The following is a 26,740-nucleotide window of genomic DNA, read 5'->3' on the forward strand; positions in this document are numbered from 1 at the left end:
GCTACCGAGGAGAGGAACCGGAGCTATGAGGGAACGCGTCTGGCACGGAAGCCAAAAAAGCCCGTGAGTAATTCCCCAAAATTTCTTGGGGGGGGGCTAGGAGATAGTGGGCCAAGGGCAGGTAGGAGACCTGCGCCCACTTCCCAGGCTTACCGTGGAGAGCGGGAGTACGGGCAGGCGGCGTGTTACGCAGTAGAGCGCACGGTGTCTCCTGTACGAGTGCATAGCCCAGTGCGGGTTATTCCACCTCCCCGCACTGGTAGGGCTAGATTGGGTATTGAGCCAGGTGTCATGAGGCCGGCTCAACGCGTCTGGTCTCCAGTGCGTCTCCTCGGGCCGGCATACATGGCACCTGCCTTACGCATGGTTTCCCCGGTTCGCCTACATAGGCCGGTGCGGGTTATTCCACCTCCCCGCACTGGTCGGGCAACCGGGAGCATTCAACCAGGTAAGGTTGGGCAGGTTCAATGCTCAAGAGTGCCAGTACGCCTCCACGGTCCGGTATTTCCGGCACCACCTCCCCGCCCCAGCCTAGTACCTACAGTGTATACACTACGCACTAGGCTACCAGTGCGTATCCTGAGCCCTGTTCCTCCTCCACGCACTCTCCCTGTAGTGCGTGTATCTAGCCCGGTGCCTCCAGTTCCGGCCCCACGCACTAAGCTACCAGTGCGTCTCCAGAGCCCTGTACACACTGTATATTCTCCCCCTACTAATCCTGATGTGCTTGTCCTCAGCCCGGCGTCACCAGTGCCGGTACCACGCATCAGGGATAGAGTAGGCTTTGAGAATACAGTGTGCCCTGTCCCTGCTCCCCGCACTAGTAGGAAGGTGCTTGTCATTAGCACGGTGCCTCCAGTTCCGGCACCACGCACCAGGTCTACAGTGCGCCATATCCGGTCTGAGCCATCCGTCTCCCCAGCGCCATCTGAGCCATCCGTCTCCCCAGCGCCATCTGAGCCATCCGTCTCCCCAGCGCCATCTGAGCCATCCGTCTCCCCAGCGCCATCTGAGCCATCCGTCTGCCAGGAGCCTGCAAAGCCGCCCGTCTGCCATGAGCCTGCAAAGCCGCCCGTCTGCCATGAGCCTACAGAGCCGTCAGCCAGACAGGAGCCGCTAGAGCCGCCAGCCAGACAGGATCTGCCAGAGCCGCCAACCAGACAGGATCTGCCAGAGCCGCCAACCAGACAGGATCTGCCAGAGCCGCCAACCAGACAGGATCTGCCAGAGCCGCCAACCAGACAGGATTTGCCAGAGCCGCCAACCAGACAGGATCTGCCAGAGCCGCCAACCAGACAGGATCTGCCAGAGCCGCCAACCAGACAGGATCTGCCAGAGCCGCCAGCGAGCCATGAGCAGCCAGAGCCGCCAGCGAGCCATGAGCAGCCAGAGCCGCCAGCGAGCCATGAGCAGCCAGAGCCGTCAGAGCGCCATGAGCAGCCAGAGCCGTCAGAGCGCCATGAGCAGCCAGAGCCGTCAGAGCGCCATGAGCGTCGAGAGCCGTCAGCCTGCCATGAGCGTCGAGAGCCGTCAGCCTGCCATGAGCGTCGAGAGCCGTCAGCCTGCCATGAGCGTCGAGAGCCGTCAGCCTGCCATGAGCGTCGAGAGCCGTCAGCCTGCCATGAGCGTCGAGAGCCGTCAGCCAGCCATGAGCGTCGAGAGTCGTCAGTCAGCCATGAGCTGCCCTTCAGCCTGAAAAGGCTAGATACCCAGAACTGCCCATCAGTCCAGAGCTGTCTCTCTGTCCGGAGCTGCCTTTCAGTCCGGAGTTGCCCCTCTATCCTGATCTCCCTCTCTATCTTTATCTACTTCTATATTCTTATCTATCCCTCTGTCTTGATTTATCTCTCTGTCCCGGTGTTGTCATTATTAGATGTGTTATTAAGAGGATTTTGTGGGGGAAGAAAGAGGGTGGACATGCTTGGAGGGAGGAGGCTAGGATGGATTATGGTGGGGTGGGAACCGCGCCCGGAGCCTGAGCCACCACCGTGGTTAGATGCCCACCCAGACCCTCCCCTAGACTTTGTGCTGGTGCGTCCGGAGTCCGCACCTTGTGGGGGGGGTACTGTCACGTTCCTGACCTATTTATGTTAGTTTTTGTGTGTTAGTTGGTCAGGACGTGAGGTTGGGTGGGCATTCTATGTTATCTGTTTCTATGTTGGTTTCGGTTTGCCTGGTATGGCTCTTGATTAGAGGCAGGTGGTTTGCGTTTGCCTCTAATTAAGAGTCATATTTAGGTAGGGCATTCTCACTGTTTGTTTGTGGGTGATTGTCTCCTGTGTCTGTATGTATGTTCGTACCACATAGGACTGTAGCGTTTGTTTGTTTCGTTTCGTATCGATGTCGTCTGTTTCCTGTACGTAAGTTTATGTTTAGTTATGTAAGTTTATGTTCAGGTTTCGTCAACGTCGTTTTGTTATTTTGTAGTTTGGAAAGTGTTTGTTTCGTTTCGTGTTTTGCCATCAGCGTTGTTAAATAAAAGATGGCTTATTTCCCTGAGCCTGCGTTTTGGTCTGAAGATCCTTCTCTCCTCACCTCTTCCGAGGATGAGGAGAGCGTCACCCGTTACAGTAATGTTATAGTACCCTGTGAGAAGGCTGTGTTTGTTTGTAATGTTACAGTACCCTGTGAGAAGGCTGTGTTTGTTTGTAACGTTACAGTACCCTGTGAGAAGGCTGTGTTTGTTTGTAACGTTACAGTACCCTGTGAGAAGGCTGTGTTTGTTTGTAACGTTACAGTACCCTGTGAGAAGGCTGTGTTTGTTTGTAGCATTACAGTACCCTGTGAGAGGCTGTGTTTGTTTGTAGCGTTACAGTACCCTGTGAGAGGCTGTATCTGTTTGTAATGTTACAGTACCCTGTGAGAAGGCTGTGTTTGTTTGTAGCGTTACAGTACCCTGTGAGAAGGCTGTGTTTGTTTGTAACGTTACAGTACCCTGTGAGAAGGCTGTGTTTGTAGCGTTACAGTACCCTGTGAGAAGGCTGTGTTTGTTCGTAGCGATACAGTACCCTGTGAGAAGGCTGTGTTTGTTCGTAGCGATACAGTACCCTGTGAGAAGGCTGTGTTTGTTTGTAACGTTACAGTACCCTGTGAGAAGGCTGTGTCGCTCTCCTGTCCGAAGCCCATGGATCCGTCAGACAGCCACAAAGTTCTCTTAGACAGCAGCAACATCTGTGTGTTCAGACTGAACTCAGCCGCAACCGGGTCACTCACCTGGGATAGGACACACACAGTACAACGTTTTACCATCTTAGTATAGGACAACACATACCATTCAGTGTTACCATCAGAGAACACAGACCAATCACAGTGTTACCATCAGACAACACCCCTCAAGCTGTTTCCCATTACAGTACATCTCTGTGTGCACTCAAAGATTGTCATCTCACAGACACTTTTAATGATACGATATTGATGTACACTCTTAGAAAAGGGTTCCAGAAGGGTACTTTGACTGTCCCCGTAGGAAAACCCTTTTTGATTCCAGGTAGAAGCCTTCTGGGTTCTATGTAGAACCCTTTCTACAGAGTGTTCTACATGGAAACCAAAATGGTTCTACCTGCAACCAAAAATGGTTATACAAAGGGTTCTCCTATGGGGACAACCGAAGAACCCTTTAGGGTACTAAATAGCACCTTTTTTTCTAAGTGTGTAGTTATCCTAGGGTGATCTGACCTGCTGGAAGCGTATGTCCAGGTCGAAGGTGACAGGTTCTCTGGGGTTACAGACAGGGGGCAGGGAATACTCCAGACTGGGAGGAGAGGTACAGGGTAGCAGCTTCACCGTGTAGGTACCTGAGTAGTCACGCACCTGGGAGACAGAGGGGAATAAGACACAATTATTTACACCAGTTACACCAGTGCAGGTAACACACTACGACTTAAGAAGGAAATCCTGTAAATGGCATAAGGGCTTGGAAGTAAGCATTTCACGATAAGGTCTACACCTGTTGTATTCGGCGCATGTGACAAATAAAAATTTATTTGATTTGATTTTTGATTTGTTACTCCCAAGTCTTTACACTAAAGACACAGAATTAGCAGATAAAAAAATAAAGATTATATGAAATATATTGATAACCCAGTATTAAAGATGGAAGAAAAGATGCTGTCCTCACAGCGAAGTCTGATGTGAAGGTCCACTGCTGCATGGGCTGGTTGTAGGTGGGCTCGCTCCTCACCAGGCTGAGATTAAACGTCACCCCAGGGTGGTCCGCACACATCACCATGGACGACAGAGAGGAAGCTGGATACAGACACAGGTAAGGCTAATACAAAACTAAAGAGGAATATGTAGAGTATCAAGCGTGTCAGAGTAGAAGTGCTGACTTAGGATCAGTTTAGTCTTTCACATCAAAATGAATAAGATTACATGGACGGGGGGACGTGATCCTAGATCAGCACTCCTACTCTGAGACACTTGATACATGGGCTACAGACACTTGATACTGGGCTACTTGTTTAAGACCGTGGATGTACTGTATGAAAAGAGTAGATAATGTGAACATACCAGAGTGTGATATGACAAACAGTCCTCTGAATCGAGCCTCTGTTCTGAAGTTGACCACCAGACGACCCTGTTCGTTGATACGCATACTGGTGGGGTACAGGGCTCCTACAGAATACAGCCGGTCAGTCTCCCTGTCACACTGAACTAACACATCCCTACTATTATAGCCCACCCACTGAGGAAGGTGCGGTGAAGGGCACCTGCAGAATGCAACCCGTCGGTCTCACTGTCACACCAAACTAACACATCCTCATTCATTGCTGTAGAAGCAATAACATAACCATATAATCTATGCTCGAAGCACACCAGACAGTGTTGTATTTGTTTGTTTTTGCCTCATTCTGTGAAGACTGAAATGACTTTTGAATATATTTAATTTGATGTGAGACTTGCCTTGTAGCTCAGCCTCAGGAGGGCTGCCGATGCCGTCCCGCCACAAGATGGCAGTGTCGTATACGAAGGTGAGTCGTAGCTCAGACTGCAGGTCAAAATGCTGCCAGCCCCCTGCCCCCACCGGGGAGTGGAACACATAGGAGACGTGGAGGGGCACCCGGAGGGTCACATAGGACTGGACCAGGTTCAACACCTAGAGAGAGACATACATCAAATCAAGCTGTATTTAACATGCATTTAAACATCATTACACTTTACAACAACTGTACAGTAATACAGAATACTAGCAATAGTAGGTTTAACTCATACAGAGAGACAGGAGAAAGAGGGAGAACTAAAGAGAGAGAAAGAGAGAGAGGGGGGAGAGAGAAAGATAGTGAAATAAATAGAGAAATATAGAGAGATAGAGAGTGAGTACATACATGACATATAACTCTGCAAATTGCATTTAAAAACATCCAACAAGCAGGGAGCTTACAAAAGGTCCATAGTACTGGTTTATTTTTAGGCCTAACTAAACATTCACAAGCTGCCTATCTGTATGGAGCTTGCATAAACCTCATGGGAACAGTATTCAGACCCACTCATAACTTAACAAATACCTCATGGGAACAGTATTCAGACCCACTCATAACTTAACAAATACCTCATGGGATCAGTATCCACTCATAACTTAGCAAATACCTCATGGGATCAGTATCCACTCATAACTTAACAAATACCTCATGGGATCAGTATCCACTCATAACTTAACAAATACCTCATGGGATCAGTATCTACTCATAACTTGATATATGGTTATGGCTTGGTCCTCATCTATATTCTATAGATTCATGTGATTAAGAATGCAATAAAGATAGCAGGTGACATACAGAGAGCATTATGGTGGCTTATGTAGGGCTTCAGTGAGTATTACTACCAGTAGACAGCATCATACCACATACACTGAGTGCACAAAACATTAAGAACACCTGCTCTTTCCATGACTTAGACTGACCAGGTGAATCCAGGTGAAAGCTATGATCCATTGTTTATGTCACTTGTTAAATCCATTTCAATCAGTGTAAATGAAGGGGATGAGACAGGCTAAAGAAGGATTTTTAAGACTTGAGACATTTTTTATTTTATTTAACATTTATTTAACTAGGCAAATCAGTTAAGAACAAATTCTTATTCACAATGAGGGCCTAGGAACAGTGGGTTAACTGCCTTGTTCAGGGGCAGAACAACAGATTTTAACCTTGTCAACTCGGGGATTCAATCTAGCAACCTTTCGGTTACTGGCCCAAAGCTCTAACCACTAGGCTACCTGCTGGATTGTGTATGGGTGCCATTCAGAGGGTGAATGGGCAAGACAAAAGATTTAAGTGTCTGAACGGAGTATGGTAGTAGGTGCTAGGTTCAATTGTTTGTGTCAAGAACTGCAATGCTGCTGGGTTTTTCACACTCATCAGTTTCCCGTGTGTATCAAGAATGGTCCACCACCCAAAGGATATCCAGCCAACTTGACACAACTGTGAGAAGCATTGGAGTAAACCTGGGCCAGCATCCCTTTCGACACCTTGTGGTCCATGTCCTGACAAATTGAGGCTGTTCTGAGGGCAAAAGGGGGTGCAACTCAATATTAGGAAGCTGTCTCTAATGTTTTGTACACTCAGTGTAGATACTCAGTGCTGTACTGTATGGGCTGTACTAGTACTACTGGAGCTCTTATGGATTCAAGAGGGTTTACATTGACTCTGACATTTACGCTGGCCACATTTCAGAGAGATGGTATCTTTTCAGCAGAGTTTAATCCAGATATATGACAACAATAGCAAACCATTCCATTTGTAACTGATGAATGTTTGGTTGTGTTATTCAATTACTGCTTTGTCAACAATTAAAATAAAACCATCCCATTCTGAAGTGAATCATGCAATCAAGACATAACAATCCAGGCTGTTGATTTGTTCTATTGTATTTGAAACCCTTAAACCACAGCGAGACAAAGAACCAGAGAGAGAGAAAAAGAGAGAGCGACTGTAGAGAGATTTGAATGGTATCTGCTCCCTCCAGTGACATGAGAGGGTTACCTGTCTGCACTAGCTCTCCCTTCATGATGGGACTTGCCTATGCCCTGAGCAAAAGAGAGAGAGAATGAAGAGGAGAAAAGTGAGAGAGAGACAGAATGAAGAGGAGAAAAGCGAGAGAGAGAATGAAGAGGAGAAAAGTGAGAGAGAGAATGAAGAGGAGAAAAGTGAGAGAGAGAGAATGAAGAGGAGAAAAGTGAGAGAGAGAATGAAGAGGAGAAAAGTGAGAGAGAGAATGAAGAGGAGAAAAGCGAGAGAGAGAGAGATAGAGAGAGAATGAAGAGGAGAAAAGTGAGAGAGAATGAAGAGGAGAAAAGTGAGAGAGAATGAAGAGGAGAAAAGTGAGAGAGAGAATGAAGAGGAGAAAAGTGAGAGAGAGAGAGAATGAAGAGGAGAAAAGTGAGAGAGAGAGAGAGAATGAAGAGGAGAAAAGTGAGAGAGAGAATGAAAAGGAGAAAAGTGAGAGAGAGAGAGAGAATGAAGAGGAGAAAAGTGAGAGAGAGAGAATGAAGAGGAGAAAAGTGAGAGAGAGAATGAAGAGGAGAAAAGTGAGAGAGAGAGAATGAAGAGGAGAAAGGCGAGAGAGAGATAGAGAGAGAATGAAGAGGAGAAAAGTGAGAGAGAGAATGAAGAGGAGAAAAGTGAGAGAGAGAAAATGGAGAGGAGAAAAGTGAGAGAGAATGAAGAGGAGAAAAGCAAGAGAGAGAGAGATAGAGAGAGAATGAAGAGGAGAAAAGTGAGAGAGAGAATGAAGAGGAGAAAAGTGAGAGAGAATGAAGAGGAGAAAAGTGAGAGAGAATGAAGAGGAGAAAAGTGAGAGAGAGAGAATGAAAAGGAGAAAAGTGAGAGAGAGCGAGAGAGAGAGAATGAAGAGGAGAAAAGTGAGAGAGAGAATGAAGAGGAGAAAAGTGAGAGAGAGAGAATGGAGAGGAGAAAAGTGAGAGAGAGAGAATGAAGAGGAGAAAAGTGAGAGAGAGAGAGAATGAAGAGGAGAAAAGTGAGAGAGAGAGAGAATGAAGAGGAGAAAAGTGAGAGAGAGAGAGAATGAAAAGGAGAAAAGTGAGAGAGAGAGAGAATGAAGAGGAGAAAAGCGCGAGAGAGAGAGAGAATGAAGAGGAGAAAAGTGAGAGAGAGAGATAATGAAGAGGAGAAAAGTGAGAGAGAGAATGAAGAGGAGAAAAGCGAGAGAGAGAGAGAATGAAGAGGAGAAAAGCGAGAGAGAGAGAATGAAGAGGAGAAAAGTGAGAGAGAGAATGAAGAGGAGAAAAGCGATAGAGTCATGCTCAACATGAGCTCCTGATATATTTGATTTTTTTGGTTTTTAGAATGAGATAAACACTCTAATCGAAGAAGAATTCGACAAGAAGTGATGAACAACAACTCTATTCATTCAGAATAGAAAAAAAAGTGACTTTGCGCCTCAAGTTAAGAAGTTTTGAATCTAGCTAGCTCGCTACACAACAAAGACCTAGACAGCAGACTAACAAGCTAGCCAGAAGAAACGAGCTAGAACAAACCTAGCAAGGGCAGTTAATACAACTACATCAAACGACCAAACTGAGTGAGTAAACCAAAAAGGAGCACGGACTAACTGCAAACATATCTTCAGTTTTTTGTGTGAGGATTTTTCACTCGTTTCGCTGGTTTTTGAACTAAAGTAGCGCGAACAGCAGACGAACAAATCGGTTGCCATGGCAACGGGGCAGCAGAACAGCGCAGCAGCAGCGGTAGTAGCAGAGCGCATAGACACCATGTCCCCACTCCCCCTCAGCGCAGAATCCATTCTCTACCCAAAAAAGGCCAAAAATGACACAATGAGGAAAGCTTTTAAACAGAAACTACTAGAGGAGAGGCCAGAAACCCTTTTTGCAGACCTCTACAAAAACAGTGACGTGAGTAATCTCATCTTCCTCACTGATCAGCCAAATGCATGGCGCTCAGCAGTCTGCTCTCACTACCCATCCATAAAGAAAGAGGGAATCTGTAATGGGTGGAAGCTGAAAATCAAAGATACAGACGACCCTGACAGCACCATGATAACAATCAACCTCTACAAGACTGGGACTGTCATGGTGCAAGGTAACATCAGGCTGTTTGAAACAGACTTTCAGACCATTAACGAGAGCGGGAGAGAGAGAAGAACACCACCAGTGACATGCCCTCCCACAAGACAAACTCCACCAGCACCACCCTCCGCCCTTCCCTCCCCACCCAAAAAGGCACATCCAGCACCTCTCTTCCCACCATAGTGGAGGACACGCTCCAGGAGGAGAGCGACCCCCTCAGTGCAGAGCAGGCTCAGGCCCTCCTCACCACCATGGCTGCCATGAGGGATGAGTTCACCAAACTGGAGGGGGAGGTGGTCCTGCTCAGGGAGAGCGTGACCAAACAGCAACCAGACAACCACACCTTAGAGGAGCTCCTAACCAAGGTGAGGACAGAGCAGGACAGCAGCCTTGCAACACAGCTGAAAGAGGTTCAGCAAGAGAGAGACGGACTCAAGAGAGAGCTGGCTGATCTAACAAAGGAGGTGAGAGAGCTCCAAAAAGACAGGCAGAGCAGCAATAAGGAGCTGACCACACTAAGAGAGGAGCTGCAGGAGAGAAAGAGAACAGAGGACAGGCTGCAGGAGCAGATAGATCACCACCCTATGACCTGCCCTCACACAGCAGAGGAGCCCACCTCAACCAGCCAGGCTTCTCCAGCCCTGGCTGCTGCATCCCTCCTCCCCAACCCACAGAACAGCCTCCCACTGACAGTGGCACCGACACAGACCAGCCACACCCCAGCTCCAACATCCACCAGCCCCCCCTCTGCCCCCCCCCCCCCCCCCCCCCCCCCCAGTCCAGAAGAAACACTGGCTGACATCGTCCTGTTAATGGACTCAAATGGGAAGTATGTTCAGGAGAAGAAACTTTTCCATAGACACAAAACGAGAAAGGTGTGGTGCCCAACAACGCAAAGTGCCATGGAGCTGCTTGATAAGGCCCATCTCGGGTCGCCAAGCCACATAATCATACATACCGGAAGCAACGACCTGCGTGCTCAGCAGGAGAGGGTGGCAACTTCACTACGGGGAGTGATTGAGAAGGCCTCCGCAATCTTCTCCAACTCAAGAATCATAGTGTCAACCCTTATACAGAGGACGGACTTCCACCCTGCCACAATCCAAAGAATAAACGCCAGCCTATCCCGGGACTGTGCCCTGCGACCCAATGTACACCTGGCCCACCATCCCACCCTCGATCTGGACTGTCTCTATGACCATGTTCACCTGTACAGGGAGACAGTCCCCATCCTTGCCAAGACTCTCAAGGACGTCGCTTTAAACCGCAGCCCGACCTGTCCACCCAGGAACAGCGGAGCAATCTCCACCCCGCCGAGATCACAGAGACAACATCCCGGACCAGCACCCTGGACCTCCCAGCCACGACCACAGCACCACCAACCTCAATGCCCACCACAGCCAGCGCAGCACACACCACCCCAGCCCAGCTTCAGAGCCACCCAGACGAGACTCCCCACCCCCCCTTCTCCACACCGCAGACCCACACCTGAAGGAGCCACAGCCCAGCAGGCAGAGCTACGCACAGGCTGTGAGAGGAGCAACTGGCCCAGCCCCCACCAACCAAATGAGTGACATTAAACAAATGCTGAGTCTACTATGCTCACATGTGATGGGCCGAGGGTCATGGTAAGATGAGCACAAGAACTCCACCATTCTCACACTACATCCACCCAAGTGGCATGACACAAATTCTATCTTAAATGATAAACAAATCACATTTGCAAAATAAGAGTTTACTTTAATTGAAAAGTCCTGTTTTAATGGTTCTTCTTGGATTGTGAGTGTTTGTCTCATTTTGAAAGGTAAAGAAAAGAAAAGAAAAAAAGTTATGAAGTCTTTTTACGTTGCATGTTGGAATTTACAAGGATTGAAGTCCTCTGCTTTTGGGCTAAAGAGCAGAAACTCAGACTTCCTGAAAGAAATTGATGATGTTGATATTGTAGTACTACAGGAAACATGGTGCAGAGGTGATGTTTCCACTGGCTGTCCACTAGGTTATAGGGATATAATCCTACTATCCACTAAATTAAAAGGAATCAAACAGGGCAGAGACTCAGGGGGAATGCTAATATGGTATAAATCTGAACTAATTAATTCAATCGAATTGATCAAAACAGGAGAATTCTTTATCTGGTTAAAATCAACAAGGAGGCTATCTTGACAAATAAAAATGTCTTCCTCTGTGCCATATACATTCCCCCCTCAGAGTCACCCTACTTCAATGAAGAGAGCTTCTCCATTCTAGAGGGGGAGATCAGTCACATTCAGGCCCAAGGCAACGTACTGGTCTGTGGAGACCTGAATGCTAGAACAGCAGAAGAACAAGACACTATTAACAGTCATGGGGATAAACACCTACCTGGAAGCAATAACCTTTCCCTCCCCACATGCCCCCACAGAAACAACTATGACAAAGTAAAAAACAAAAACGGAGTACAGCTCCTGAGGCTCTGTCGAACACTGGGTCTGTACATAGTCAATGGCAGGCTGAGAGGAGACTCTTTTGGTAGGTACACATAAAGCTCATCCCTTGGCAGCAGCACTGTAGACTACTTCCTCACCGACCTAAACCCAGAGTCTCTCAGAGCCTTCACAGTCAGCCCACTAACACCTCTCTCAGACCACAGTAAAATCACAGTGTTTCTGAGAAGAGCAGAACCCAACCATGAAGCATCACGGCCCAATAAATTACATGGTACTAAACAAGCCTATAGATGGAGTGCAAACAGTACAGACATCTACCAAAAAGCAATTAGTAGCCAAAAAATACAATCTCTCCTGGACAACTTTTTAGCCTTAACATTCTCCTTCAGCAATAAAGGTGTAAATTTGGCCGTTAGGAACATAAACTTTATATTTGACAAATTAGCCTCCTTGGCTAATCTAAAGAAGCATAAGAGCAAACCAAAAATAACAGATAATGAAAAATGGTTTGATAATGATTGCAAAAATCTAAGAAAGTCATTGAGAAATATATCTAATCAAAAACACAGAGAACCAGACAACAAAAATATACGCCTTCAATATGGGGAAACACTGAAGCAATACAAACGCACTCTAAGAACAAAAAAGGAACAGCACATTAGAAATCAGCTGGATGGAATTGAGGAATCCATAGAATCAAACCACTTCTGGGAGAATTGGAATAAATTAAACAAACCTCATCATGAGGAATTGGCTATCCAAAATGGGGATATGTGGAGAAATCACTTTGCAAACCTCTACAGCAATATAACAAAGAGCCCAGAACAAAAATATATACAAGAAAAATTACAAATCCTTGAATTAGCAGTCAAAGACTATCAGAATCCTGTGGATACCCCAATTACAGAAGAAGAATTATTGGAAAAACTATGCAATCTCCAACCCAAAAAGGCCTGTGGTGCTGATGGTATTTTAAATGAAATGATCAAATATACAGACCACAAATTCAAATTGGCTATACTCAAACTCTTCAACATTATCCTCACTGCAGGTATTTTCCCCGATATTTGGAACCAGGGATTGATCACACCAATCTATAAAACTGGAGACAAATTTGACCTAAATAATTACAGAGGTATTTGCGTTAACAGCAACTTGGGGAAAATTCTCTGCAGTATTGTAAATAGCAGACTACATCATTTCCTTGACGAACACAACGTCCTGAGCAGAAGCCAGATTGGATTTCTAAAAAATTATGGTACAACAGACCACATTTACACCCTCCACACTCTAATTGATAAACAAGTAAACCAAAACAAAGGCAAAATCTACTCGTGTTTTGTAGATTTCAAGAAAGCATTTGATTCAATTTGGCACGAAGGTCTTTTTTATAAACTAATAGAAAGTGGTATTGGAGGGAAAACATATGATTTTATTAAATCAATGTACATTAAAAACGAATGTGCGGTTAAAATTGGCAACAAGCAAACAGACTTCTTCTCTCAGGGGCGTGGAGTGAAACAGGGCTGCCCAATAAGTCCAACATTATTTAACATCTACATAAATGAATTGGCAAAAACATTAGAAGAATCGGCAGCACCTGGTATCACCCTACACAACACTGAAATCAAGTGTCTGCTGTACACAGATGACCTGGTGCTGCTGTCTCCCACTAAAGAGGGGTTACAGCAGCACCTAGATCGTCTTCACAGGTTCTGTCAGACCTGGGCTCTGACCGTTAACCTAAAAAAACCAAATATAATGATATTCCAAAAAAGGTCCGGAAATAAGGATGACAAATATAAATTCTATTTGGACACAGTTCTATTAGAACACACCAAAAACTACACATATCTAGGACTAAATATCAGCAACACAGGTAGCTTTCACATGGCTGTGAATGAGCTGAGAGACAAAGCAAGAAGAGCATTCTATGCCATTAAAAGGAACATCAAAATTGAAATTCCAATTAGAATCTGGCTCAAAATTTTTCAATCCGTTATAGAACCAATTGCTCTATATGGCAGTGAAGTATGGGGTCCACTCTCTAATAATGAATTTACCAAATGGGACAAACATCCAATTGAAATATTGCATGCAGAGTTTTGCAAGACTGTATTGCAAGTACAAAGAAAAACTCCAAATAACGCATGTAGGGCAGAATTGGGCCAATACCCCCTCCTCATTCGAATAGAAAAAAGAGACATCAAATTTTACAACCATCTAAAAACAAGTGACACTAAAGCATTCCATCACACAGCTCTACAATGTCAAGAGATGAAACCAGAGAAGAGTCCCCTCAGCCAGCTAGTTCTGAGGCTCAGTTCACCAACCCCATAGAGCCTCGGGACAGCCCTCAGAAAATCTGGCCCAACCAAATCATCACAAAACAAAAAGAAAAATATATCACCTATTGGAAAGACACCACAAAAAAATCAAAGTAAACTTCAATGCTATTTGGCTCTAAACAGACAGTACATGGTGGCAGACTATCTGACCACTGTGACTGATAGAAAACTGAGGAAAACATTGACTAGGTACAGACTCAGTGAGCACAGTCTGGCTATAGAGACCGGTCGTCACAGACAAACCTGGCTGCCCAGAGAGGACAGGCTGTGCTCACTCTGCTCCAGGGGAGAGGTAGAGACAGAGGTGCATTTCCTACTACACTGTGACAAATACTCAGACCTAAGAGCATATTTCTTTCCCAAAATTATAATTCAATACAAAGAATTTGAAACTATAAAAGATGAAGAAAAAATCAAATATTTATTGGGTGAAAAGCCAAAACGTGCAGTTTTGGCAGCCAAATATGTGTCCTCCTGCCACAACCTGAGGGACAGCCAGTGAAAAGTGCAAAGTAATGTTGATAATATTTCCCATTTAGCTTAGTTTTGTTTTGTCTTTCAAACCAGGTCATGTGTCTTCTCAAGTCATGTTGACACTGGTCTACTACCATTGCTTTAATGTATTGTTGTTCTGATTAATATTGTTGTTGTAGCTGTTATTAATGGTAATCCCATGTCCACTACTACTATTATTATTGCTGTTGGTATTTATATATAAATATATATATATTTTGTATATATATACATATATATTAGATTTTTATTTTTCGATATGTATACTTTGACAATGTAAGTAATAATGAACTTGCCATGTCAATAAAGTCAATTGAATTGAATTGAATTGAATTGAGAGAGAGAGAGAGAGAGAGAGAGAGAGAGAGAGAGAGAGAGAGAGAGAGAATGAATGAAGAGGAGAAAAGCGAGAGAGAGAGAGAGAGAGAGAGAATGAAGAGGAGAAAAGCGAGAGAGAGAGAGAGAATGAAGAGGAGAAAAGAGAGAGAGAGAATGAAGAGGAGAAAAGTGAGAGAGAGAGAGAATGAAGAGGAGAAAAGAGAGAGAGAGAGAGAATGAAGAGGAGAAAAGCGAGAGAGAGAGAGAGAGAGAATGAAGAGGAGAAAAGAGAGAGAAAAAGAATGAAGAGGAGAAAAGCGAGAGAGAGAGAGAGAGAGAAGGAAAGAGGAGAGAGAGTTGGAGTTAAGAGAACTGGTAGAACCCAGAGAGAGTTGGAGTTAAGAGAACTGGTAGAACCCAGAGAGAGCTGAGGCAGATGATTTGCTGTATGACCCTGACACTGCCTGCTGAGACCTAATGGATTCCTGCGGTCTGATAAGCTGGGGACAAAGCCTCTCACCATGACACACAGACACAGAGAGACAGAGTCAGTCCCAGCACGGTGAGAGGCCAGCCTGGGGCCCCAAACTCGGTGTGACTCAGTCTCCCTGTAGCCCGCAACCTCTCTACTCAGCCCCCCCAGCTTCCGAGTCAGTCGGTCGGCCCCTTAAGGACCAATCATGTCAGAGAGAACACAGTGGCACAAATAATGTTCCTCTAGACTAGAGCTGTTGTTGAGTCTTCATGTTTGTTCCGCCTGGCCACACTGATTGAAGCTTACAGTACAACTCACCTGAAGGACAGCTCATATGGATGTCACACAGGTGCACAGGCAGACGCTGCAGTAGGGGTATAGGGTTTCTGGGTGAATAGAGACATGTCTATAGTACCTGTCGGGGTCTCATTCTCTTTGTTAGTTATGGATCTTACTTAAAACAACACAGTGATACTTAAAACAGTCTGTTATCACATGGCTGCCAGCGACTAGAAACAGTACATCAAACCTGCAGATAGGAGGGACATTGACAAAGGTAAACCAGTGTTGGTACATGGTACTAAGGCAGACCCTGACATTCAGGATTATTAAGTGGTAATCAACTCCAACCTCTCCCACAAAGCTCTGTCTTGTCAGAATATGAACTTCTTTCAGTTTCAGGGTAAACAAAGGGGCTAACGCTGGATTAGAACCTGCCAGAAGGAAAGTCATAAAGTGAGGAGGAAGTTTACTTTAGAAGAGAATGATGATGACTGCCTCCATAAAATATCATTATCTTATACCTTCTATGTATCATAACTCATCCACATCTTCTTCCATTTACAGTCTCATTTATCTTGCGAAATGGAATTTTACTTTACATAGAATTTTGTGATATTCCATGGAGTTGGTGTCTTTTCAACCAAACAATATGCATAACATTAAATTGGATAAGTAGTTAGCCTCTAAATTCTACATGCACTGTTGATTTATCTCCCCCCCCCCCCCCCCCCACACACACACACACACCACACACAGCTAGGGTGCTTCTAGTTGATGATCTACAGCAGGGGGATCTGTAGCGTGAGGAGACTTTAACCATACCATGCCCTTTGCTCTCTCTCTCTGCAGGTATCTCTTCTCTCTGCTGTCATCTCTTCTTTCTGCAGGGATCTCTCTCTCTCTCTGCAGGCATCTCTCTCTCTCTCTCTGCAGGCATCTCTCTCTCTCTCTGCAGGCATCTCTCTCTCTCTCTGCAGGCATCTCTCTCTCTCTCTCTGCAGGCATCTCTCTCTCTCTCTCTGCATGCATCTCTCGCTCTCTCTCTGCAGGCATCTCTCTCTCTCTCTGCAGGCATCTCTCTCTCTCTGCAGGCATCTCTCTCTCTCTCTCTCTCTGCAGGCATCTCTCTCTCTTTCTCTCTGCAGGCATCTCTTTATGACCGCAGCCCGCTTAATTAAGTGCTAGTGAACTGATAGACTGACTGGGATTTAACTACACTGAAGTGACTGGAGGTTTCCAAGGGAAATCTACATGACAGGAGCACTGAAGCATGTGACCAGGGTTTACGATCTCCACTCAGGGAGGGTTAGGGAGGGAGGGAAGTAGGGTGGGAGTTTAAGGGAGACTTTAAGACCTGTAAGAGCAGTCCCTCCCTCAACACAGCAGCAGCAGCTGTTTAAAGAGCACAGTACAGAAAAGAGCAGAAGGTTTTAATGCCGTGAATGTCGGAGACGACATTTTGACAAGATAAGTAGCAGGCCACATGAGGAGTTGTGGGAATCCATAAAGCACTGTGTTAGGTTAGTTATTAGTGGTGAGGTTAACATGGAGTTTAGAAGAACATTGTCTGAGAGGGGCATCTCAAGAGGTAGCTAACAGATAAGTGGCTGTAAAGGATTGTGTCTGTGAAAAGGAAAATTACAATAACTGTTATAGGAAAGAACTGAAGGACAAATACTGAGCAAGTATATTTCTCTTCCCAAGAAATCATCATAACACCTCTGGCCAAGAAATCATCATTACACCTCTTCCCAAGAAATCACCATAACACCTCTTCCCAAGAAATCACCATAACACCTCTTCCCAAGAAATCACCATAACACCTCTTCCCAAGAAATCACCATAACACCTCTTCCCAAGAAATCACCATAACACCTCTTCCCAAGAAATCATCATAACACCTCTTCCCAAGAAATCACCATAACACCTCTTCCCAAGAAATCACCATAACACCTCTTCCCAAGAAATCACCATAACACCTCTTCCCAAGAAATCATCATAACACCTCTTCCCAAGAAATCACCATAACACCTCTTCCCAAGAAATCACCATAACACCTCTTCCCAAGAAATCACCATAACACCTCTTCCCAAGAAATCACCATAACACCTCTTCCCAAGAAATCACCATTACACCTCTTCCCAAGAAATCACCATAACACCTCTTCCCAAGAAATCACCATAACACCTCTTCCCGAGAAATCACCATAACATCTCTTCCCAAGAAATCATCATAACACCTCTTCCCAAGAAATCACCATAACATCTCTTCCCAAGAAATCACCATAACATCTCTTCCCAAGAAATCACCATAACATCTCTTCCCAAGAAATCACCATAACATCTCTTCCAAGAAATCACCATAACACCTCTGGCCAAGAAATCATCATAACACCTCTTCCCGAGAAATAACCATAACACCTCTTCCCGAGAAATAACCATAACACCTCTTCCCAAGAAATCATCATAACACCTCTTCCCAAGAAATCATCATAACACCTCTTCCCAAGAAATCACCATAACACCTCTGGCCAAGAAATCATCATAACACCTCTTCCCGAGAAATCATCATAACACCTCTTCCCAAGAAATCATCATAACACCTCTTCCCAAGAAATCATCATAACACCTCTTCCCAAGAAATCACCATAACACCTCTGGCCAAGAAATCATCATAACACCTCTTCCCGAGAAATCATCATAACACCTCTTCCCATACTTCTTTTCCATTTGGTCAGGGGTCTGGTGGGATTGTGGTGTGGGGCAGCCCACCTGTCTGTCTGTCTTTTCTGATAGTGCCCCCCCCCCCACACACACACACACACACACAAACACACTGCTCTCACCTGTCCGTCTGTACCGATGGTCCCTCCACAGTCTGACAGTAGCTCAGACATGTCATAGTAACTAGTGAAGTCCCATAGACAGGCCTCTAGGTTGAGATTCTTGTAGAAGCGCAGTACGCTGGATCCCCTCAGGGGGGCACTGTACTGGTAGGGAGAGGTCTCCCCGATCACCTCTGGGTTCTTGGTGGCGTTGGTTATGAAGCCGTGGCGGGTCTTGACCTCGGTGTAGTCCAGCAGGTTAGAACAGCGGTGGTTCCCCACACGAGTACCATCAGGACTCAACGTCAGCTCAAAGTTAGACATAGGACGGGTGGAGACCACAGGGAGCATGCCTGGGAGAGGAGAGAGGGGAGACAAGGGGTTAGGAGAGAGAAATGCGGGGGCAGGAGAGAGGAATAGAGAGGGAGAGAGAAAGACAGAGAGAGAATGTGTGAAAAATAGAGAGCGAGAGAGAAAGAGAAAGAAGATAGAAGTTTTTCTGTGTTCTTCACCGTCTATGTGTGGCATGGTGACAGTGATCTTGATGAGGTTGGGGTGGTCTGGGTCCTCTGCTCCAGTGTAGCGTAGCTTGGCAGAGAAGGGCTCAGCGCCCACTGTACCCACCACACGAGGCTGGCACATTCCATCCTCTATACTGATGGAGACTATGAAGCTGCTGAGTTCCAGGCCCTCATCTCCGTTAGAGTTCACAGCACGGGCTGCACACTGCACCCTAGAACCAGCCTGGAGGGACACACATCTCACATCAATACAGCCAACTGGATCACATCAATACAGTCAATTCAATCACATCAATACAGCCAACTAGATCACATCAATACAGCCAACTGGATCACATCAATACAGTCAATTCAATCACATCAATACAGTCAACTCAATCACATCAATACAGTCAACTAGATCACATCAATACAGTCAACTCAATCACATCAATACAGTCAACTCAATCACATCAATACAGTCAACTCAATCACATCAATACAGTCAACTAGATCACATCAATACAGTCAACTCAATCACATCAATACAGTCAACTCAATCACATAAATACAGTCAACTCATTCACATCAATACAGTCAACTCATTCACATCAATACAGTCAACTCATTCACATCAATACAGTCAACTCATTCACATCAATACAGTCAACTCAATCACATCAATACAGTCAACTCAATCACATCAATACAGCCAACTCATTCACATCAATACAGTCAATTCATTCACATCAATACAGCCAACTGGATCACATCAATACAGGCAACTCATTCACATCAATACAGTCAACTCAATCACATCAATACAGGCAACTCAATCACATCAATACAGTCAACTCAATCACAACAATACAGGCAACTCAATCACATCAATACAGTCAACTCAATCACATCAATACAGGCAACTCAATCACATCAATACAGTCAATTCAATCACATCAATACAGCCAACTCAATCACATCAATACAGCCAACTGGATCACATCAATACAGTCAACTCAATCACATCAATACAGTCAACTCAATCACATCAATACAGGCAACTCAATCACATCAATACAGTCAATTCATTCACATCAATACAGCCAACTGGATCACATCAATACAGGCAACTCATTCACATCAATACAGTCAACTCAATCACATCAATACAGGCAACTCAATCACATCAATACAGTCAATTCAATCACATCAATACAGCCAACTCAATCACATCAATACAGTCAACTCAATCACATCAATACAGGCAACTCAATCACATCAATACAGGCAACTCAATCACATCAATACAGTCAACTCAATCACATCAATACAGCCAACTGGATCACATCAATACAGTCAACTCAATCACATCAATACAGTCAACTCAATCACATCAATACAGCCAACTCAATCACATAAATACAGTCAACTCATTCACATCAATACAGTCAACTCAATCACATCAATACAGTCAACTCAATCGCATCAATACAGTCAACTCAATCACATCAATACAGCCAACTGGATCACATCAATACAGTCAACTCAATCACATCAATACAGCCAACTGGATCACATCAATACAGTCAACTCAATCACATCAATACAGTCAACTCAATCACATCAATACAGTCAACTCAATCACATCAATACAGTCAACTCAATCACATCAATACAGTCAACTCAATCACATCAATACAGCCAACTGGATCACATCAATACAGTCAACTCAATCCCATCATGAACTAAATCATTCACTTCATGTCTTGTCAGAGGTTCAACTCGTTGTCTGAGTCAGTCCAAATTCCCACTCAGTTCACTGATAATGTGTTCTCTACCTGGAAATAGACAGAGTCCAAGGTGATGATCTTGGAGGAGGAGAAGAAGGTGTCAAAGTCCACCTCTCTCATGGAGCTGGTGACCCCGTCCAGGCTGGTTGGAGCACTGACCAACCATCGATAGCGTGTCAGCGTGTCATTAATGTGCTCGCTGATGCAGATGGAGCCAGTCTTGTCGTAGTCAGGGTACTTAGGGTTACAAGCCTAAGAGAGGGAGGAGAGAGTGGAGACAGTGTTTGGCAATGAGGCAAAATATACTGTAATATATAGGGACATTTGCATTGTTCATTAACATAACTCATCTGTGCTTCAATATCAAATTAAATCCTAATTGAATCCTAATTGACATATTCCTAAGCCAAAGAAACGACTTAGTTTTTTAAGCAAATTAAGAGCAGACAGTGAATACAATGATGCCCTGGCCTATGTCCTAAATGGCATCCTATTCCCTACATAGTGCATTTCCCTGGTGGGACTCTGGTCAAAAGTAGTGCATAAAACAGAGAATAGGGTGCCATATGGGACGAACCCCTGGACTGGGAGGTTAAAAGCTGTGATAAACCATTCTCCGTACCGTGACACAGACAACGGGGTAGCCTGCCACTGGGGGGGTGTGTCTGGCTCTGGAGGTGTCGTCATACTGCAGTAGGGAGAACACCTGGGGGACGGAGGGGAAGGTGACGTCCGCCATGCTGTTGGTCTCCTCTATGTAGATAATGGCCTTACTCATCTGGGGACGGACAGAACATAAACAGATCAAAAAGAAAAGTGTTGTTAAAGGTAGTGATGTACGACGTAAACAGCAATATCAGGGGCGACTAACGCAACAACTAAACTTCTCTCTTGTTCTTGTCCCTCGGCTTTCACGTTGAAGGTAAGTGAAGTGTACCCGAGCACATGCGCAAATACTCTGCGTGACTGCATCGCGCTTATCTGCGATATTCTCCGTTCATCCTGCTACTTGTGTCAACGTCATATTGCTGAGTCTATGTGATGTTGTTGTTCCAGTCCTCACCTGCGTCTCAGCCACCATGTTCTCATCAGGTTTCAGGTGGACCGTGAAGGCTTCTCTCATCTCTCTGACTCCATCATACAAGATCTCCACCTCGATGTAGTGCTCTGTGTCACCCTCCTTGAACTCAATATCTGGGGTAAACAACAACAGCACGGCTCTAGGTTAAACAGGAAACATCTATACACTGCAGATACTGACCGAGTTACCTTATATTAGGGTCAGGACATTTTCCTAATCAGATCACATTATCAGGAAAAACACATGGCCTTATTGACGTGAGAGGTTGATGTGTGAGGTGTTGTAATATTTCTCACCTTCAGATACAGGATGGTAGTCCTCTCCGGAGGTGGCTGATCCGTCCTTGGTGTGGACGCGGACCACAGAGACCTTGGAGGTGTCTCCTACCCTCAGCACTGGGATCTTCACCATGGACACCTGGCCTGCCCCGCTAGGCTCACTCACACTGAACTTAGTCTCCCCAAACTTGATGATGGCCTCTGGGGATAACATGGATGAGAGTCACAGAGTCAGACATGGAGCAGTGTGACGTGATATGAACTAAACAAGGTAACAGACTAACAGAGTAGAATGAGCTGAAGACACACACCAAAACAAGTTAACAGGTTGCAGACTAGCAGATCATGAATTTGAGAAAATTAAAAAAGTAATGCAATATGTATCTGGGACTATTATAGAGTGTGCAACTTATTTTATTGTCTACAGATGAAATGATTCCATCTATGAGTCAGTCAGTCTTACTGTCTGCGTCGTCCATGATCTTGACCAGAGTCTCGTTCTGTTTCCCGATGGACGCTCCGAACGGAGACTCACTGCGGGGCGACCCCAACACCAGCCTCAGCTCCTCCTCCTCCTCATGCTCCGTGTCATCAACCAGAGACAGAACACATGGCTTCTCCACCTCTCCTGGAGAGAGAGGGGAGGGATAGAGAGATGGAGAAAGAGAGAGAGATTGAGATCGAAAGAGATTAGCAAAAAGTGGTTACCAGTTGTTGAAAAATCTAATATTTTGAAGGGTTCCAAAATGCACAGAGAAACTATACCCTTTTGGCCTATGAGGTGTTTCTTGTGTCAGTGTGTTTCCTGGTCTTATACAGTCTTTTACAGAATAGATTTCAGTGTTACCTGGTAGGAAGGTGATGATGGAAGCGTCTGTGTTGGGTCGTTCGTTGAAGTCCATCATGACCTGAGCGGTGCCCTGTCTGGTATAACAGCGGACCGTTGACCTGTAACTGATGTCTCCACTACGATAAACCATGACTGAGATCTGACCGGAGTTCTCATGCCCCATGTACATGGCATCACGGAACTGCACCTTGGGCACTGTTAGAGGACAATCACATCAAGAAATCATCGACGTTAGATCAAGTGCATCGTGAAACAGTGTTGATGATAACCATGACATAATGCTCATAACTGTCTACAGCTGATCTTATAATGCACTATAAGCCTTTAAAAAGGCTTTATAAATGCTTTGATAAGGACACTTACAGTAACGTGATACCAAAGCTTTAGGTGGCAGCGTTGTTCAATCATCTTTATTGGTGTTGATGTGTTTCAGAGATGCCCTGTTTTGTCAGAGCAAGGTATGATATGTTTTCTAAATTCCTGAATGAAATGCCATTGCTCGTTTTAATCTATATTAGATCTCATTGATAATTAGACGCATTCTAACAAATCAGATAGGTTCACTCACAGTCAGATACGTTGTGACTAGGATTGTGTCCCAAATGGCACCCTATTCCCTACATAGTGCACTAATTTTGACCAGAGCCCATGGGCCCAATATCAGCCCGATTCACTCACGGTCAGAGACGGAGTCGTGGATGAGGATGGTGGCCTTCCCCGGTTCTCCCAAGATGCCGTTCATGGGCATGCGGAGGACCAGCTCGAATGTCTCGGTCCCCTCCAGCACCGGCTGACCCAGGTCATCCAGGATGGTCACCCTGAACGTCTGCTGGCTGACCCCCGGGGCAAAGTCCAGGTTACGACTGATCCCTACGTAGTCCACACCGGCTAGAGGAGCGAGAAAAGAGAGAGATGAGAGGATTAAAGTATTTGATGATATTTTAACACCTGGGGCTGTATGTATCAAGTGTCTCAGAGTAGGAGTGCTGATTTCAGATCAGGTCCTCCCTGTCATTAAATAATCTTATTCATTTTGATCTAAAAGGCTAAACTGATCCTAGAGCAGCAATCCTACTCTGAGACACTTGATACATATGGGCCTAGATCTCCTATGACTCTATAATTCATAGGAGTATAATCAGTAGCGGTTAGTTAGATGAATGGAAATATCACAAAATGTTGATAAAATGTTGCTTCCTCTCAACAGTACATAGCAGTGAGAGAGCACTAGGAATCTGTGTCAGGATTAAGGCTGCAGTAGTGTGAGACATCTGATATCTCCCTAGGCCCCCGGGAGGGTGTAAACATGTTCTTCATCCACTCAGCGCTATGAAGAGGCAGGGTGTTGATGGCATGGCCTTTACCCCCGACTGCTTCCTGTACCTCTGACCTAGGGTGCGTCCCAAATGGCACCCTATTCCCTATATACTGTTGGACCCGGATCAAAAGTAGTGACCTATATAGAGAACAGGGTGCCATTCAGGACCAACCCTGCTATGGACGTCTGACCCACAGACCCAGCTATGTGTTTCTGAACCAGCTTTGTGTGTACCTCCGCTTGGGACTGTATTATAAAGCTACAGTATGTGTATGTGCTTGGGACGGCATTACCACTTAACCTCAACAGATTAGATAGGATAGAAACAATATTTTGCTGCGGGCAGGAGAAGAGAGAATTAAGGAGTGAGAGAGAGAGTGGGAAAGGAGAGAGAAAGGGGGAGGGAGGAGGGGAGGAGGTGAAAGAGGAGTGAGGGGAGGGAGGAGTGAGAAAGAGAGTGGGTAGGGAGAGAAAGGGGGAGGGAGGAGGTAAAAGAGGAGTGAGGGGAAGGAGGAGTGAGAGAGAGAGTGGGGAGGGAGAGAGAAAGGGGGAGGGAGGAGGGGAGGAGGTGAAAGAGGAGTAAGGGGAGGGAGGAGTGAGAGAGCGATATGAGTGCTCGGGGCAGGTGATATGAGGAAGGCTGCAGGCAGGGAGAAGGTTTTACTTTCAGGAGCTATATATACAGTATAGTCTCTCTATCCAGACTTAAACACCAGAGTGTGAGGGATTCAGTCTACATTCCTCTGTCTTCACTCAATCCAGCTTTATCACCAACACTGCTCCCAACCCTGTCCCTGCCAACCCTGTAGGCCTACCCTCTTCTGTACCTTCCAACAGCTACCAGACTGGGGTTGCGTACCAAATGGCACCCTATCCGCTATGGGTCCTGGTCAATAGCGGTGCACTACAAAAGGAATAGGGTGCCATGTAGGATGCAGCTGTGGCTGAGCAGAGCACTTCCCCTCTCCACTAATGTTCACATTCAGAGGACATATAACATCCCAACACATCCAGCCTGTGTTGCTCTGGGTGTTCTCTCTACTTCCACAACAACAGAGTGACAGTCAGACAGACTAACCCTGAGGTGGACTCTGGGTGTTCTCTCTACTTCCACAACACCAGAGTGACAGTCAGACAGACTAACCCTGAGGTGGACTCTGGGTGTTCTCTCTACTTCCACAACAACAGAGTGACAGTCAGACAGACTAACCCTGAGGTGGACTCTGGGTGTTCTCTCTACTTCCACAACACCAGAGTGACAGTCAGACAGACTAACCCTGAGGTGGACTCTGGGTGTTCTCTCTACTTCCACAACAACAGTGACAGTCAGACAGACTAACCCTGAGGTGGACTCTGGGTGTTCTCTCTACTTCCACAACAACAGAGTGACAGTCAGACAGACTAACCCTGAGGTGGACTCTGGGTGTTCTCTCTACTTCCACAACAACAGAGTGACAGTCAGACAGACTAACCCTGAGGTGGACTCTGGGTGTTCTCTCTACTTCCACAACACCAGAGTGACAGTCAGACAGACTAACCCTGAGGTGGACTCTGGGTGTTCTCTCTACTTCCACAACACCAGAGTGACAGTCAGACAGACTAACCCTGAGGTGGACTCTGGGTGTTCTCTCTACTTCCACAACAACAGTGACAGACATACAGACTAACCCTGAGGTGGACTCTGGGTGTTCTCTCTACTTCCACAACAACAGTGACAGACATACAGACTAACCCTGAGGACTAAAGCATATTGTTCCACCTGGTTAACCTTCCCTAAGCTCTATATGATTCTATAAACACAGCAGTAAAGCCAGTGTGCTGTAACACAAATACAATGTATTGTAGTGCATTACCCTGTGTGAGAGCAGTGTGTTGTATTGTAGAGACAGGGACTGGAGCACCTACCCTCAGCAGACAGTGTACTGTCATAGACATTCAGTGTGCTGTGTTGTTGCCTTTTTTAAGGGGTGGATCAGCTTTAATATTGCGGTAAGATTGTTGCTTCCATCAATGTAATTGTCTGCATCATTTCCAATCCCCCATATATTTTTGGGGTAAAAATATATATCCATATACAGTTGAATTCGGAAGTTTACATACACTTAGGTTGGAATCATTAAAACTTGTTTTTCAACCACTCAAAGTAGATGTCCTAACCGACTTGCCAAAACTATAGTTGGTTAACAAGACATTTGTGGAGTGGTTGAAAAACGAGTTTTAATGATTCCAACCTAAGTGTATGTAAACTTCCGACTTCAACTGTCATACATGCATATACACACACACACACACACACACACACACACACACACACATATATATATGGGTATGTATGTATACATAAACATTCATACATATACAATCATACATTAAAACATTCATACCTTCATACATGTACATATACATACTTTTTTTTGAATATACCTTTATTTTCCCCCGCAAACCCTACCACCCCTCCTCCAATTGGAGTAAACTAATAAACAATAACACTTAGGCTTCTACTTTCAGTTTATACATACTATACCCATTTCACAGACACAATCTATTTTACAATAGTTCTATTTTGTTTGTTTTTAGTCCTTCCTCTATTTCTGATGTCCATCCAGTTTAATTTCTATTTGTAACTGTGCTATTTCACAACATTTCTGAACCTATATACATTTTACAGACCCTGTATGTGTTACATGGGTTATCTTG

At 45.3% G+C, this 26,740-nt stretch overlaps 1 protein-coding gene across 1 annotated transcript in view; it reads right to left on the bottom strand.

Annotated features, from left to right (window-relative positions):
* The window catches only part of LOC129832092 (FRAS1-related extracellular matrix protein 2-like), a 106,485-nt gene that overhangs the window by 13,342 nt on the left and 66,403 nt on the right, over positions 1 to 26,740 (bottom strand). The window contains exons 10-23 of the mRNA XM_055895854.1: positions 23,404 to 23,613; positions 22,723 to 22,920; positions 22,339 to 22,503; positions 21,894 to 22,076; positions 21,580 to 21,710; positions 21,139 to 21,294; positions 20,565 to 20,768; positions 18,739 to 18,970; positions 18,248 to 18,579; positions 4,903 to 5,095; positions 4,510 to 4,614; positions 4,118 to 4,245; positions 3,676 to 3,810; positions 3,087 to 3,213 (exon numbers count right to left, since the gene is read on the bottom strand). Coding sequence (XP_055751829.1) covers positions 3,087 to 3,213; positions 3,676 to 3,810; positions 4,118 to 4,245; positions 4,510 to 4,614; positions 4,903 to 5,095; positions 18,248 to 18,579; positions 18,739 to 18,970; positions 20,565 to 20,768; positions 21,139 to 21,294; positions 21,580 to 21,710; positions 21,894 to 22,076; positions 22,339 to 22,503; positions 22,723 to 22,920; positions 23,404 to 23,613 — 2,499 coding nt within the window. The remainder of the gene's footprint in view (positions 1 to 3,086; positions 3,214 to 3,675; positions 3,811 to 4,117; positions 4,246 to 4,509; positions 4,615 to 4,902; positions 5,096 to 18,247; positions 18,580 to 18,738; positions 18,971 to 20,564; positions 20,769 to 21,138; positions 21,295 to 21,579; positions 21,711 to 21,893; positions 22,077 to 22,338; positions 22,504 to 22,722; positions 22,921 to 23,403; positions 23,614 to 26,740) is intronic.

Source organism: Salvelinus fontinalis, chromosome 33 (assembly GCF_029448725.1).
Source record: "Salvelinus fontinalis isolate EN_2023a chromosome 33, ASM2944872v1, whole genome shotgun sequence".
Lineage (NCBI taxonomy): Eukaryota > Metazoa > Chordata > Actinopteri > Salmoniformes > Salmonidae > Salvelinus > Salvelinus fontinalis.